This window comes from Oryx dammah, unplaced genomic scaffold (assembly GCF_014754425.2).
Source record: "Oryx dammah isolate SB20612 unplaced genomic scaffold, SCBI_Odam_1.1 HiC_scaffold_18, whole genome shotgun sequence".
Classification (NCBI taxonomy): Eukaryota; Metazoa; Chordata; class Mammalia; order Artiodactyla; family Bovidae; genus Oryx; species Oryx dammah.
Genome location: NW_024070202.1, coordinates 29,580,432 through 29,596,984, shown reverse-complemented (window position 1 = coordinate 29,596,984; position 16,553 = coordinate 29,580,432). Strand labels below are relative to the sequence as shown.

The window sequence follows — 16,553 nt, the reverse complement described above, 5'->3', positions numbered from 1 at the left end:
AATTTCTGCACACCCCAAAACTTTCCTGTATTCTTTGTTCTGCTGCAATCAGTGAATACCTTACACCATTAGGTGTAGCCAGCCTGACCTCCAAGGCTGACTTGAGTAGGTGAGTAAAAAAGACATTCTCTAGTCTGGTACTTTTTAAGGACCTTCTTAAGATCCTGTAGAATTTTGAATTTTTAATATTTTCTTTGTTCAAACTCATAATATTCTGAAGCTCCTTCAGAGGATGATGAACATCCCTCATTGTGTAAGAATGAAGCTCTTTTCCCTACCTAGTACCTGCAACAGTTACTAGGAAATTATACTGAATATATGGCCCCCGCATTGAAATCAGGAAAAATGCTTCTGCCTTGGAAAATGTTTGTGGTTCCATTCTAAGGATAGAACTCTGTTACCATATGTATATTTGGAAACATTACCTTGACTATGGGTATATTTTACTATCACTATATTAACTCTTTCAATCCTATAAAGAGGCTGAATCCAAAATATCAAAACATTCCTGACCAAAAGCCACTGCATACCTCACATATCTAATAAGTATTTGGCACATTTCTTCAGGGCTAGGGCAGGAGGAAAAGGGGACGACAGAGGATGAGATGGCTGGATGGCATCACCGACTCGATGGACGTGAGTTTGAGTGAACTCTGGGAGTTGGTGATGGCCTGGCGTGCTGTGATTCATGGGGTAGCAAAGAGTCGGACACGACTGAGCAACTGAACTGAACTGAACTGAACATGTTTCTAGTCTTCTGTTCTTCTGTCTTCATTGCCAGCCTTTCCCATTTCAGCCCTTCCAAATTCAGTGTCTCCCATGGACTATAGCTTGAAATAGCCTTTGGTCACTGTTCTGTTCCTCATTCTATACCACGTGGAGGCTGTGATTATTGGGGCAGTTCTCTAGAATAATCAAAATGTACCACTGCTGATCTGGAATGGCAACCGACTCTGACAAATGTAACAGTATATGTAGATTAAAATGAAGCATCAACGAAAACACCTAGGAAAGAGAGTAACAACTCTCTTCAGAACAACATAAGTAATGATATTTGGCTTATTGATAAGGTCAGCATGAAAGACCACTTTTTTGACTTTGTGTGCTGTTTTAAAACATGAACTGCTAATACTTTGAATAATAGTATTCAAAATAAAAGTGTCTTTTAGAATCATCTTAAGAGTATATATCCAATAAGACCATTATACTTTAACACTGCAATTTTAGTTTAATGAGATTATTCTTATTTCCTGAACTAATTTCAGTTGGGAATCTTTTAAAATGTCAGAGAAGATCATTTTAATACGTTTTTGTTTAATGTTAGTAGTTTCCTTACAAGAATTTGGGCTTCCTGGTGGCTCAGTGGTAAAGAATCTGCCTGCAATGCAGGAAACCGGGGTTCAATCCCTGGGTCGGGAAGATCTGGAGGAGGGCATGGCAACCCACTCGAGTACTCTTTTCTGGAGAATCCCATGGACAGAGGAGCCTGGCAGGCTGCAGTCCATGGGTTCTTAAAGAGTTGAACATGACTGAAGTGACTAAGCAGCAGCAGCAGTACCAGGATTGATCTTCGTCCTTACGTTGAAAGGTAGAACACCATTTAATTAAATTATAAAATCCCAGTGGAAACCATTTTGACTTTTAATACATTTTCCTTTGATATGTAAATTATACTAACTTACTTTCTATAAAAACAGAAAGTCACATTAAAACTGATTTTTAAATTGAAAACTAGCACTTTTAGTCCATAAAGGCAACATGGCAGTATTTTTTATATACATTAATTCACTTATAGATATTAAATATATGCCAACTGAATAATTAAACCAAATTGGCTAATTCATGTCAATAAAATGTTATTTTCTATAATATGTTTTAAATTAATAAGAGGAAATTAAAAAGTAAAACTAAATTAAAAATATACATACACTAGACTCTATGATACTAATTACAAGAAAATAAAATTCAGGGTAATCTGTACACATTTTAAGAATTTTACCAAAACTACCTTGACATAAAGTAGTTCTCTTTATTCAGTGATATATGGTGTATTCATTGTCCATCATCCTCACCCCAGTAATATTTCATATACTAGACAGACCTGTCCCTAACTTATTTTAAGGCCAGGAACCAGAGTACAAATGATGGCAGGCATAACAGGATTAAATATTTAACAGTTTAAACCCAGGCTAAGAAACTGTTAAGTAAAATAAGTTCTGTTTTCCTACATTGATAAGCATGCATTGATAATGACCTAGAAGGGTAGGTCTCAATTTAGAATTTTAAACTCTTTCAGATTTCTGGTTGGGAACTTGGCAGTGTGTTATTTCTCCAGCCCTCAATCTGCCCCTCTTTTCTCTCACTTCTAGCTTTATTCTGCATTACAAATAGCCTATAACTTACCTGCATGGATACTCTAGCCTGCGTGTCTAAGTTCTATTTATTTCCCCTCTCCTAGGGATTAGCATATGGGTGGCACAGTCTAAAGAAAGTAGTTTGGGGCTGTTTGGGCAGAGAATTCTAAAGATGATCTAGAAGGGAACTGAAGACTTTGGATAGGCATGCCCCACGGATTCCTTGGATGTGGAGAGGGCCAGAGCAGGGCCCCAAAGGCCCATGATACAGATTCTTCTTACTCCTGGAAAATAGTCTGTAGTTATGATTTTGAGTGCAGAGTCAAATGCATGCAGGTCTGAATTCTGGCTCTATTACTTATTAAGTGAGAGATTTTGAACAAGTTATTCAGCAACTCTTTAGTTTGCTTACCTATAAAATGGCAGTTATCAGAATATATACCTCAGAGGGTTGTGGGCACTAAAGAATATATTTTCATACCATATATATAGCAGTGTATCTTGCATAAAGAATATACCTTGCAAATATTAACTATAAGCTATAGATGCTTTAAGAAAATCTGGATGAATAATGATTAAAGTTATTAGAATAGCTAGTCTTTTTCTTACATTTTTTTTTTAGTATTTGGTTAAAATGACTACAAATTTCAGTTTCTATCATCTAAACAGTTATCAATTTAAAAATATATATTGAGGATAAAGGATGAGGGTTACTTTTCATATTTAATTAAAAACAATGAAAATAATCACAGAAATTTGAAAAACAAAACAGATTTGTTAAAAGTAGATTAAAAAGTACCAAGTCTCTGTTTTGATCTTTGCTAAAGATTTGCCTATCAAGTCAAGAGACTGCTTTTCAGAGTGGACTGGGAATGCAGAAACAAACATCTTTTATGGTGTTAAACCTTTCATAGTAGAACTCACTTTTAAAAGAAAAGTGTATTTCTTAAAAATCAAATTCTAGTGAGAATTAGAGCAAATATGGCTTATTTGCTTACCTACCCAATTTAAAACTGATCACTATTATCCTCACCTCATTCATTGAGTCATTTACTTAAAATAATTTATTAGGGCCTGTTGCGTGCCAGGCATTGAAAACACAGAATCAACAGGAACAATTTCTCCTCTCAAGGAGGTCACAGGTTGATCAGGAGACAGAGTATGAAGAAGGAGCCACAATGTTAGGCATGGGATGTTCCGGAAGAGCTTTGCATACCATACAGAGGAGCCTGAAGGCAATGGAAGCTATGGAAGGTTCTGAGTAGGGAGATAAAATGTGGACAAAAGTTTGTAATAATGGAGACTGGTTAGGACACGCATAGAATTTGCCAAAAGATTTGCCTCCTGGAATGAAGGCTATTTCAGGCTTTCCCTACCCTGGTGGCATTGTATTAAAAGGAGGGGATAGATTTGATAAGCCATTATGAACAAAGAATTGATGCTAAAAACCAAAACCTTCCATTTTCCTTTAGTCATCTTAAAATCACCCACTTATTTATCATCTTGTCACTCCCTCGTGACTTTTGAACTCTTTCCTTCCTAGCCATAAGTGAAAAATTGATCCCCTTTAATAGCAAAAGAGAAAAAATTCCTGTTACTGTTAACAGCTTAGAAATCCTAGCATATCTTTTTGCCTCCCATTTTCCGTAAGGAGCTAAACTATAAGAAAGATTGTAAAATATATTAAGTTTACCATAGAAAGAAAAACATTTAAAAAATGTAATGTTACAGTATTAGAATGGCCTACTCTGTCTTGTATATAATAGTCTGTCCAGTCATTCTCAGAACACTTTCTTCACTCTGCTTTATTTTTTCTTCATTTTACCATACACACACACACACACACACACACACACATACAGATATACATGCACATATATATACACACATATACATGTATGTATGATATATATCCTATATTATAAATTGTAATTATATATGCATGAAATATAATATGTATTTGTCCTCTTCAATTAGAATGTAAGCATCATTGTAATCTTAGTGCTCAGATAGAGCTTTCGACATCTCAGCATTAAACTTCTGCCTGAAGAGTCATAATATCTTGCTCTTTTTGGATGACTCCCATGGAAAAGACTGGTGAGCAAGAGGGCAGTTCTGCCATCAGTGGGGTGGTGACCAGAAAATAAGCCATCAGCATCCTGTGCATATATGGAGTAGGCTTTAAAAGAAGCATGACCTTTGGACATTCAAAGATATCTGGAAATTTGCCATGAAGAAGGTGGGAACTCTAGACATCTTCATTGATACCAGATTTAACAAAGCTGACTGAACCAAAAAAATAAGGAGTGTCCCATACCATATCCCTTGTGGTTGTCCAGGAAACAAGGGTGAAGTTTCACTAAACAAGCTCTACATGTTGACTACCTATATACCTGTCACCACTTTCAGAAATCTGTAGGCAGTCAACTTAGATGTGAACTAGCTGCTGATTGTCAAATAGTTATAAAACTGAAAATACTCAAATACATAAACACACAAAAGCAGCAAAAACTTCTGCCTGAAGAAAGTATAGCAGTAGATGCCTTGAGCCTGGCATACACCAGAAATGCTATGATCTAAATGACCAATACTGTTAGACTATTGGCTCTGACTAATCAGTGCAAATATTTAACAGCTGAAGGGACACTTCCTTTGTAAAAATGCAGGGAGGAAAAACTAATATGAGTATTTTAAACAATATAGAGTATCAAGCTCTATAATAGAGTGGCTCCAAGTGGCTAGGAATGTGATAAGCCCTATGTTGGTCAATTATGTGATGCCTTGCATCATGATTTTGTTTCTTTGAACTCTTTGACTGAACTTTCCCTTTTCCTTTCTGTCTCATAACAAGTCATAAACATCTTTAACACATTGGAAATCCTTCGGGAGGCAGAGTTTCATTCCAGATTACTCTCATAAGGTCACTTGTGTTTCCCTTTCTTACTCGCATGTGAAAACAACCTTAGTGAGAAGTATTTAGGGTTGAGTTGGGAGTATTCGAGGGCTGCCACTGAAAGTATATTTTGGTCACACCCCGATTCACCAGCCTTTATCCCCCTCTCTTCAGTTATTTTGTGAGCACCTCAGCGTTATAGGGCATCCAGCAGTCTCCAGGGAAGGAGCCCCAGTCTCTGTTTCTAGGCTTCTGGGCTCTCACATGTGCCCTCAACTGTGGCCGTCACTTCCTTGCCTCCTGGACACGCTAAAACACCCAGACTTCCACCACAATTCCCTTTGCACACCAATAGTTGAGAAGGGATGAATGAAAGACCTTTTTCCAAATATGCCATGGGCCTCCTTACAAAGCCCTCTATCTGATAGTCACACTGAAGGTATAACTTCAAGCAACATCTAGAAGCTTTTTTAAAATGAATTATGAGGCAGCATCAGTTCAGTTCAGTCGCTCAGTCGTGTCCGACTCCTTGCGACCCCATGAATTGCAGCACGCCAGGCCTCCCTGTCCATCACCAACTCCCGAGTTCACTCAGACTCAAGTCCATCAAGTCAGTGATGCCATCCAGCCATCTCATCCTCTGTCGTCCCCTTCTCCTTCTGCCCCCAATCCCTCCCAGCATCAGAGTCTTTTCCAATGAGTCAACTCTTTGCATGAGGTGGCCAAAGTACTGGAGTTTCATCCCATCTTCTTACTAGCTACGTGATTTTGAATGAGTTACTTATCTCTTCTATGTTTCAGCAGTTTTCTCATTTCTTTAACAGGAATAACAAATCTACCTCTCTCACAGTGTTATTATGAAGATTAAATTAATGTCATTTAAATTGTTTATATCAGTGCATGGTACAGAGAGAGAGTACCCAGTTGTTTGTGAAATTACATAAGCATTGCACTTTCTTTCCACTACATATAGAAGCCATACTTAACAAGACATCTTTTGGATACAAATGGGAAAGTTACATTTTTAGAGGTTAACAATTAGATCACCTACTTATTAAGCTCACTAATTGTTCAATTTAATAAAATGCAATATGCATAAGCATAAAATATTATTTTTTTCTATAGCTTCTTTTATAATCAATAAATAGCTTACAGAATATATTTCATATAGAACTGGAGAAGATACTTAAGGCCTCACAGTCCTCATGCTGGCAAAACTTCTCTAAATGTATAGACTTGGGCTGCATCAGGGACTAGAGTTTTGAGGACAAAGGAAGACTGAGCATAAACAATACAGAATTGGTTATGACTGTTTTCAGGTCATTCAATGAACATATTAAAAAGACTATTTCCTTGTGTCAGTTTGGTAACGTAAGACTCAATAATATAAAAAAAAATTTTTTATGTAAGTTCCGCACTGAGACTTATCAAACCTGTGAAAAGATGTCATGTAAATAATGGAGACTGCTATACAACAGGCACTTTCAAGGAGGATGCTTTGAGCATCTTTGCTTAATAAGTACAAACAAGAGAAAGACTTATCAAAGGCAAATAGTTTATTACTTTTTTAAAGAAAACTGGATTGTCTCTGCATATCAGGCCCCATTTATTAAAGTTTAAAGAACTTTAGATAAAAACTGTACCCTCTGACATCCATCTAGTGGTCAACAGAATGGCCCTGGGTAAGGGCATGGTGGACAAAGTAAGAAATTTAACATAAACTATACCTGGATAAATGAAATTTAACAGGTGGGACAGAAAAGGCTCTAAACTGTTAAACACAAACCAGATTATCTCAAATACTTTGTTTGCTTCAAGGAAGGATCATTCAAAATGGAGCACGGGAAAACTGAAAATGCAATATAGTATTGCGATATCATATATACTTTCACATCTCATAAAAATATCAAATTGGAATGGAAACGAATTATCTTATTAATTGTCTACATTAAATCCTATTTAACAATGTCCCTTTCTCTTCTAAACTATATCATCTTACTTCCCTTGTTTTATTGTTATTAACTAATTATGTTTTCAGTCCAATCAAGATTTAATTAGCCTAGTACATATATATATTCATGAATAAATAATATATCTTTAAGACTTAAACATATTTTTAAAAATACATTTTAAAAAATTATCAGCTGGTAATATTCTAAGGACTTTTTCTACCTAGTCAGTCCTCTTATTCTTTATAGAGTGTTATATATGGTTCTACCATTTGAAGATATCCTATATTAAAAAAAAAAAGTTTACACTATTAATTCAATTTTCATCAACTCTGAATGGACCAAAAAAAAAAAAAAAAAATGACTGCAAAGTCAGCTTTTTAGGCAGCTGAAGTGGTGAATGTGGGAGAAACAGAGACATTAACCCAACCCAGGGATCGACAGTGAAGGTGTTAGAGAAATCAAGGGCACTGCCAAAGTATTATCCTGAACTACTGGGAGACTGACATCACTTACTGAGATGAAGAAGAGTGTGAAAGGAGCAAGCTTGAAGGAGAACATGGGAAGTTTAGTTTTGAATATCTTAAGGTTATCTTTAGACCTACAGTGAAGTGAAGTGAAAGTCGCTCAGTCATGTCCAGCTCTTTGGGACCCCATGCACTACATAGTCCTTGGGATTCTCCAGACCAGAGTACTGGAGTGGATAGCCATTCCCTTCTCCAGGGGATCTTGCCAATCCAGGGATCAAACCCGGGTCTTCCACATTGCAGGCAGATTCTTTACCAGCTGATCTACAAGGGAAGCCCTAGACCTACAGTGGAGGTCTTGAATAGGCAGTTTGCTAGACCCTTTGGAGATTAGATAAGAGGGCAGGACTGGAGCTGTCAGCATAGAAATGATATTTAAGACCCAAGACTGGATCGCTCCACCTGAGACCCAGTATATATCTAGAAAAGAATATTTGAGGGCTGAATCCTGGGCCACTCCTGTATTTGGAGGCTGGAACATGAGAAAGAACCAACATCAAGAATGGATAAGGAGCTTAAACCAAGAGAATGTGGGTTCAGGAAGTCAAGGAGAGTGCCTCAAAGGTGGGAGTGATCAACAGTATCAACTCGCTGACCGATGACAGGTCAAGAAAAATGAAAACGATGAACTGATCATCAGATCTGACAACAGGAAGGTCACTGTAATCATAACAGAGTGGCATAACGTCAGAGAAGATAAAGAAAGCCTAAATGCAGTGAGTGGTTTAAAAGAGAAGGTGAGGGGAATTGGAGACAGCAAGTATGCGACAACTCTCTGAAGAACTTTTGCTATGAAGGAGACTGAGAATAAAAGATGAGAGTTATTACAGCATGTGTGGATATGCACATGCTATAAACGATCTAGAGGAGAAAAATGACAATTCAAGAGACGGGAACAATCTTTAAAACTGAAACTCACACAAGGCATACCTGCTGTGATTCAATTAGAATACATTAATTACAGTTTTTTTCACATACATGGATACTTTAACAAATATTTTTAGTGGAGCTATATAATAGAACCACTGCAAAATAAATGCTTAAAACTGTCTTTGTTTGCCTCCCTCACTTCTACATTCTTCCCTTTGAAGATAGTGGATGTACCTGTGGCCCTAAATTTCAGCCAGAAAACTTCATGTTGTGGTGATTAAATGTGTGCTTCTCCTCTAGTAGTATTTTGATTTACTGAAATATTTTAGAACAAAATGATATGAGATATTTGCTTCCAAAGAGTCTTGTTGGGAAGAGAAAATGAGTGGGAGGAAGACATGAAAGAAGTTTGGGTTGAGTTGATAGTTGATGAAGCTGGGTTATGGACCTATGGTGATTCCTTACACCTTTCTTTCTTCTTGTGCTTGTTTGAAAATTTCCGTAATATAAAGTTAAAAATTAGAAGAAACAGACGTCAATACCATGCTTAATCCAAAGAAATCCATTAAATGGTGAAATTTCTGATAATTTGATAATAGGTGAACAAAGTTTGAGGGCTCAGAAATTGTATGGCATTATCCAAATCGTAACAGCTACTTATATGATTTGAAAATATACAGCACAAACATTGCCTTTTTGTATATGTGTGTTTGTACATGCTCAGTCACTTCAGTTGTGTCTGACTCTTTGCAACCCTATGGACTGCAGCCCACCAGGTTCCTCTGTCCATAGGATTCTCCAGGCAAGAATACTGGAGTGGGTTGCCATGCCGTCCTCCAGGTCTTCCTGACCCGGGGATAGAATTCATGTCTGCCTATATCTCCTGCATTGCGGGTGGATTCTTTACCCACTGAGCCACCTGGGAAGCCCTTTTCATAACAGCATAAGCTTTTTTTTTATCAAAAAGTATCTCAGTTACTTTAAGACAGAAGCACTTTGCATGCTTATTGTGTAAATAATCTGGAAAACTGGAGTTTTAAAACTTAAGCATCGGTTCTTTTAAATATCCTTTCACTTTAGGTAAGCACAAAGAATTCTGAAAAGGCTTATTTTATAAAATATGTTCTGAGGAAAAATAATACTACATTTACAAAACAATGGTAATCCAGTTGATTTTTATGTTAAAAGAATAGTTGATTATGCACAGAAGATGAAATTTCATTGTAATAGCTACCAGTTTTTAAAAAGAAATGGTAATTTCTGAAATTTTTCACTCATATTGTTAAATGAAAATTTAGGTTAAAATGATGTTTAGCCATTCAAAACTAACAAATGTAGAAATGGAAGTGTTCCTACATTAACTCTTCAAATATTAACCATTAGGTATTCTTTAGTGTTTTCCAGTTACTCATTAACCATTTTATGGTGTTATTGTTTCTCTGATTGTCGGTAATTTCCACCAACGAAAGTTGAAAAACAAACTCCAATAATTTTTTTTTCTAGATCAGAATAATGTTCAGATTTTACTAATAACATCCCCCTTGCTCACTATATATTCATTATATTTGGGACTTGTAAGTTCTTTGAAAATTAAACCCAGAGTTGTGCAGTTGATGGTTTTTTGCTTGTTGTTGTTTAACTTTATTGCCCTCAACATTTCCTTGGTGTAAACTACCAAGCAGGGGAACAAGATTTCCTTTGTAACTGATACCTAAATTTCTATTCTGCTTTAAGCATCTAATTTGTACTGTGAAGACATATAATTTGAGACTTGTAGCTATATCACAAAAGTACAACAGTTTATGCTGATCTCTAATTTTCTGACTTGTCCTGGCTATAATTTAAATTTTTTGCATGTTTTTAACTGTAGTGCAAACCAGTATACATCAGAAACCTTTGTATATTGACAGAGACTGGGAAAAGGATGCCTTGTTCTGATTTCAGATAAGCATTCCCTTTTTACAACTGCAGGTGCAAGGGAGCCCATTCATAATATTTGCTTCAAATCAGCTACAGTCACTGGATAGAAATACAGCTATTAGAGGAGAACCTGACTAATCAACAAACACAATGAATATTTTTTTTAAAAACTCACTATTATTAGCAGAATCTGGGGGCAAGTATGGCTTTTCCTTTTGTCTACCTACTGGGGACAAAATATACTTTGTTGACACAAGTTTTGATCGTTTTACTAATGCAAATGTGTGTGCCTATTTACAAAATCCAGAAAATACTTTGTTACTTATTAACATAGGATGGAGTTATAGTCAGTGGAAAATTTGTAACAAATGAGTATTTCACTTGAGACAATTAATGATGTTACATTTCCCTTTGCCTTAAGTTTCACTTATTTAAAATTAATTTACAAGCCAAAAAAACAACCACAAGTTAAAAATTAATTCTAATTGCTCTCATTTCATATAGCTGGGTAAATTTTTTGAAACAAATGTCAGACAGCTATATATGTGACCAATTGATAGCATTTTTCCGTTATAGACTCTTATTTATATGGTTATGACTTGATGGTTTTAATTTCTATTTAATCATATAGAAATTTGACTACTCAAAGCACAGAGGAACAGTTTAGTCTACAAAACAATTACAAGTCTCCTTTAACAGGAGAGATGAGAGAAAGGCTCTAATAAAATTTAAAAGTTCAATGACCAAACACAGATAAAGTAACATTTTCTAAAAAGTATGGCAATAATCACTGCATTGGTAAAAATAAATATTTGCCTTATATTTAATGCCAATAAGAACTCATCCTAAATTCATGATTATTACTGTTACTAACTTTGTCTTACTGTTTGTTAACAATCCAGTACTACCACCTTAAATTTGCATATAATTCAGAAGTGCCAAAACACCTTTTCATACACTATTTGACTTGAGCTTTTCTTTGTGACTCATAAAATGAAGATGATATCGTTTATAAAGAAGTATCCTCTCCAAATCAGGTCGTTCTGACAAAAGTGGCTTGCCTGGAATGAAAGCCGGCAATCTTGCGCTAGGCTTCTGTCTCAGAGTCTCAGGCTCAGGCATTGATCTCACTGAGGGATCACTTAGCTGGGAATTGGTTTTTGAGCTGAAAAAACAGGAATATTCTTCATATGTGTTCAGTTCATTCAGGCTAAGCACTATGGTAGAATAAACGTGTGCTGCTATCCTTTTCCTTCAGGGACTCAAAAACCGGATCATCACTCTCATTATACCAGTTGATTCTCAGGCTTGAATCAAATGCAAGCTAGTGGGTAATGGATCCAAAATGCTAGAAACATGGGGGAGCATCTTCAAGGATGCCTTCAAGGAGGACACCTTCAAAGATGAAGCGGAACAGCTAAACTGGCTTCTATAAATATCCACCACCTTTCCAAACTTTCATTCTGTTACTGCCTCCTTGAGCAACACATAGTGTCTCCTGATACAAGTAGTTACTGCCGTCACACCAGGGAGGAAATGCTTGGTTGACACCTGGCCTCCCTTGGGCTGCCTGCGATGGAGAATGATGCCACACACCAGCCCTTCTTAAGTTCTCCGCAGTTGGAGGCTGTTACCCGGCCACTTACCTGGCTGGGATGCTCTTCTTGACAGCCCAAGACCTTTGAGAAAAGGAAGAAAACAAAAGAAAACAAAACAACTTACCACTTTGGCCCAGTCCAAGAACAACTGAAAACATCCAGGCCGCCCGAAGGAATGGGGCAGGACCTGGCCTGCACTTTTGCAGGCAGACAAATGTGGCAGTAAAAAAAACCAGGGCCGAGCGGCACATAATGCAAAGCAGCCCGCACCACACCGCGCCCGCCGCCTGGCTGCTAACCGGATGCGCGCTCGCGCTCCGCGGCGGCGCGAAGTGCCAAGTGTTGCTAGGACGTTTCCAGCAGGCCCAGCAGGCGGACCCCGCGGCTTGGAGCAAACGTTGCAGGTACGCCGGCCTGGTCACAGCTCGGCATCTCAGGGCCCCGGCGGCCCTCCCAGCTCGGCAATCTTGCGGGTCCCAAGAGCTCCGCGAGAAGCAGCTCCTCTGACGGCCAATGGCCCGAGGCGGCGACGCGAGCAAAGGCTCCGCAGCCCGCTCTGGGACAAAGAAAAGAGCTTTTGTCTCTCCCCAGCCGATGGGGCTTCTGCTGCATAAATCAGCTTAGCGAAGAGCCAAACACAATCAAACCCAAACAAAGCCCGAAGCTGGGGGAAAAACCAGCCTAATGTACATTCAGTGGGTGATGCTGCATCTGTGGGAGGGGACGTTGGCGAGGCCGAAGGGGAAAAAAGTCGATGGCGCATCAATCAGCTCGAGCTTCTTCCACAGGTGGGTAGGGAGGCCAACTTCAGTTAGTTGCAGCTTTGCAGCCTCGTCAGCTGAGCAGCGGGCAAAGTCGAAACGACAGCGTCCTTGTTAGCGAGGGAGGAAGCTTGAGGTGCCAGCAACCAGGGGAGGCGGCCCCCGAGGGCTCTACAAGCCCCCACCGGCGTCGGCGGACACAGTGCGAGGCATCGCAGCTCCCTGCTTGACCCGAAGTGAAGCGCACGACCGACGGAGAGCTCAGGAGGGGAGGTTCCGCGGGGGCGCAGGAGCCTGGTTTCACGGGGCGGGAGCTTAGTGAACTGGTTCTCTTGGCCCCAGTGTGCGGCTCAGGCGTGCCGCCGTCCGGAGCCCGGACAGCTGTCGCGCTCTGGGGTGCACTCCGGAGAGGCGAAGCTGGCGAGGGGAGGGGAGGAATGGTCCTGTCCCGGCCCCCGTCTGGGGTGAGGGGGGTTGGGGCTCCCAAAGTGTGGATAGCTAGGAGCGTTAGGGCGGCGAGTTGCTAGGAAACCGCCCCACGCTACAGAGCTCCTAGCCCCCGCCGCCCGCAGGCGCAGCGGCAGCGGCTCCGGCGGCAGCAACAGCTCGGAGCAGCGTGGGCGGGACATTGGTGAGGCATGAAGTCACCACGGCCCACACTCGCTCTTTGTTTTGCTCACTCCAGCTCTTTTTCTCTCCCTTGGCTCTGATAGTTGCCATTCCCATCGTTCACAAGAGCTCCTGATGCGTAGCCGCGCAGCAGGAATCGCACAGCCGGTTCTCTTTCCCCCTCCTCCCGGAATCCTTGCACCCCAGTGCTCGCCTAGCAAGCGCGGAGACACGCTCAGCAAGAGTGGCAGCTGCGCGAAAGTCCCAGCCTCTGACCCCGACGCTGCGCGCCCCTTTGTTGGGAGATACTCACTGCTCGGCCGCTACCACAGACTAAGTGGAGTCTAGAGGCCTCTCCCTGCCCCCAACACCCTCTGTTCCGATGGTGCGCGCTGCCCATTTTGCTTGCAGAATTAGTAGCTCACCCTTTGCCCCACCGCAAGATTGTCGAGCGTCTTCCCAACCCTTGGAGAGTTGGGCCGGTCCGCAGGGGCTGTACCCGGAGTTGCGGCTGATATTTCTCACGGCTCCTTCTCTACTTGGAACCTCAGCCCTGAGCTGGACAGCCCTGTTCTTCCCAGAGTCTCGTGGTGGCCCTGGGCTTTTGCTAGTCACAATGGATCTTTTGACCTTAAGCGTCACCTTCCGAATAAACGGAACAAAGAAGTTACAAAGGGCGGCGAAGCAGAAGAGTGAGGCTAAGGAGAGGAGGTGGGAGGACCTTTCTGCCAGTTTACAGCTCAGAAATTTAGGTACAAGCCGGGAGGCGGTGTTATGCCCGGCAGCTGTCGAGAAAGCCGCGCGCCTCTTTGGGTCGCATTACTACGACGTTAGGCCGAGGGAGGGAACCCAGTCCCCCTGATTGAAAACAAGGCGCTGTTTCCAATCTGAGACAGTCTGATGGTTCTCTTTTTCCTCTAGGGGCAGGAGAGGTTCCCTGTGGTAAAGTTGACCTCTCTTATTTTTCCATTAGCAGCCCGATCTTTTATATAGAGCACCACCTCTTACAGCCATCAGAGCATTCCAGCCAGGTCAAGGTGAAATATGCGGGAGTTTCCCTCCTTCTTATTTGTTTAATAGTTTCCATCTCCATATTTGGAGTAAAAAAACAAGTAGGAGGGTTTCTCGCTCTTTCTCTCTTTTTTTTTTCTTTCTCTTTTCTAATTGTTAACTGAGTGAATGGAAAGTACCTGGTTAATAAACCACGACGTTAAAAACTCCCCCTTTTCAGGTGTGGACTGAACACTGGGGCCCACAGTATTAGTTAGCTAAGCAAGCCAGGAACCTAGTTGGAAAATTACAAGTGCTCTGGATCTACAAAGCAAGTCCTTTTGAGAGACTGAATGACCCAAATTTGAAAGAAAAATGATACTTGTAAATATAATTCCACTATTGGAAATGTACTCTAAATAGATAAAATTAAATTCAGCCCAGCTTCATTTTTTCTTTCCTCACTTCCAAGTTTGAACAGCTATAGTTTTGCTTTTGGTGGTCCTAAAGGACAGATCCTGAGAAACAGCTGGAATGGGGATGGAGATTTGAAATTGGAACACAAAAGGAACATACTCAAGCTCTGATTAGTGACTCTTCGGTGAGGCAGCAAGTGTATTTTCCAGAGATTAGTTCTTTGGAATTCTAAGGAATGCTGCCACCTTTGAGACAGTTCAGTGCTACAGTGAAGCAAAAAGGTCAATCCATAAACTCTGTAAGGATGTGTTAATATAAGTACACTCTGTGTTGTTGAGTGACTATCACACCAAAGTTTCATAACATTTTAAAGTCTAACTCTGAGTGCTGGAAATGTAAATGGAAGTTACATATTAAATAAGATATAAATTTATGCAAATAATGAGAATGTGAAATTGAGAAGGTATGTACAAAATTTTAAACTCTGTATTGTTAGATGTCACTGCTGTATATACTAAGTCAACACAACTGTGTAGCAAGAGGAATAAAACAAACATATAAATCTGTAACGTTGTAAATTTGAAGCCCTTTGGAAAGAGTCTCATATTATGTTATATGGAGCTCATGCAAATATATGTCAGGATGCCAGTTTTATGGAGACATGGAAGAATAAGCACAACTCCATATATCATCACTCACCAATTGCGAAGAGGTGGTAATTCTGGTTATCAAAATAAGTGAATATTCCAGCTGCAAGACTGTGATCCTTGCAAGCTATTTACTAACAAATTACATTTGGGGCTATAAAGACAAAAGTGAATTCTCCTAAATCTTGCAAATCAACTGCAAGTTTTTCTAAGACCAAGTATAGCTAGTCGCTTGGGGCAAAGTTTGCTTTTTACAACAAAAAACTGTCACCACAACTCACCTTTTTCCTGTAAGAAAAATGTACAGTATTTATTGTGAATAAATGTAGTATTGTTCTCTTCATATATTACTTGAAGAATTCTAACAAAGAAAAAAATATTTCAGAAGATAGTGACCTGAGTAATTTTTGTTTCTATCATGTTCTGGTGTCTTTGAAATTTCTGACAGCTGATATTTCATTATTTATGTTAATGAAAGCAAATGAAATTCACATATAGTCTAAAAATAACATTTTAGCTATTCATTTTGGGCTTCCTATAATCAGAATCCTTTAGTAGTAATAAGTCATAAGATTGGATGAATTAAGTTTCTAATCTACTCCTTTAACCTTGATATCTCAGTTTATGGTGAGAAATGAATAAGCTGCAGACAGTTAATAGGAGTGAGAGAAACATCTGAGAGACTGCTCCTTTTAGTGTGTGTTCAGCCTTTAACTGGATATTGCTGCTTCTGCCAAGTCGCTTCAGTCATGTCTGACTCTGCAACCTTACGGACTGTAACCCACCAGGCTCCTCTGTCCTTAAGATTCTCCAGGCAGGAATACTGCAGTGGGTTGCCATGCCCTCCTCCAGGGATCTTCCTAACCCAGGGATCTAACTCGTGTCTCCTCTGGCTCCTGCATTGCAGGTGGGTTCTTTACCTCTGAGCCAGTGGGGAAGCCCATTGACCCCATGGTTACAGCCAAAGCCATATTCACATTTTAATATTGTATCTTTCTGAAGTCGAGATCAAAGATAT

General features: G+C 39.8%; 1 protein-coding gene across 2 annotated transcripts in view; it reads right to left on the bottom strand.

Annotated features, from left to right (window-relative positions):
* The window catches only part of ITGB8 (integrin subunit beta 8), a 95,483-nt gene extending 83,019 nt beyond the window's left edge, over positions 1-12,464 (bottom strand). The window contains exon 1 of one of the 2 annotated variants that reach the window (XM_040260632.1): positions 12,236-12,464. In XM_040260632.1, coding sequence (XP_040116566.1) covers positions 12,236-12,362 — 127 coding nt within the window. In that variant the 5' untranslated portion in view covers positions 12,363-12,464. The remainder of the gene's footprint in view (positions 1-12,235) is intronic. The other variant, XM_040260633.1, reaches the window with a different exon arrangement.
* Positions 12,465-16,553: the final 4,089 nt, after the last annotated feature.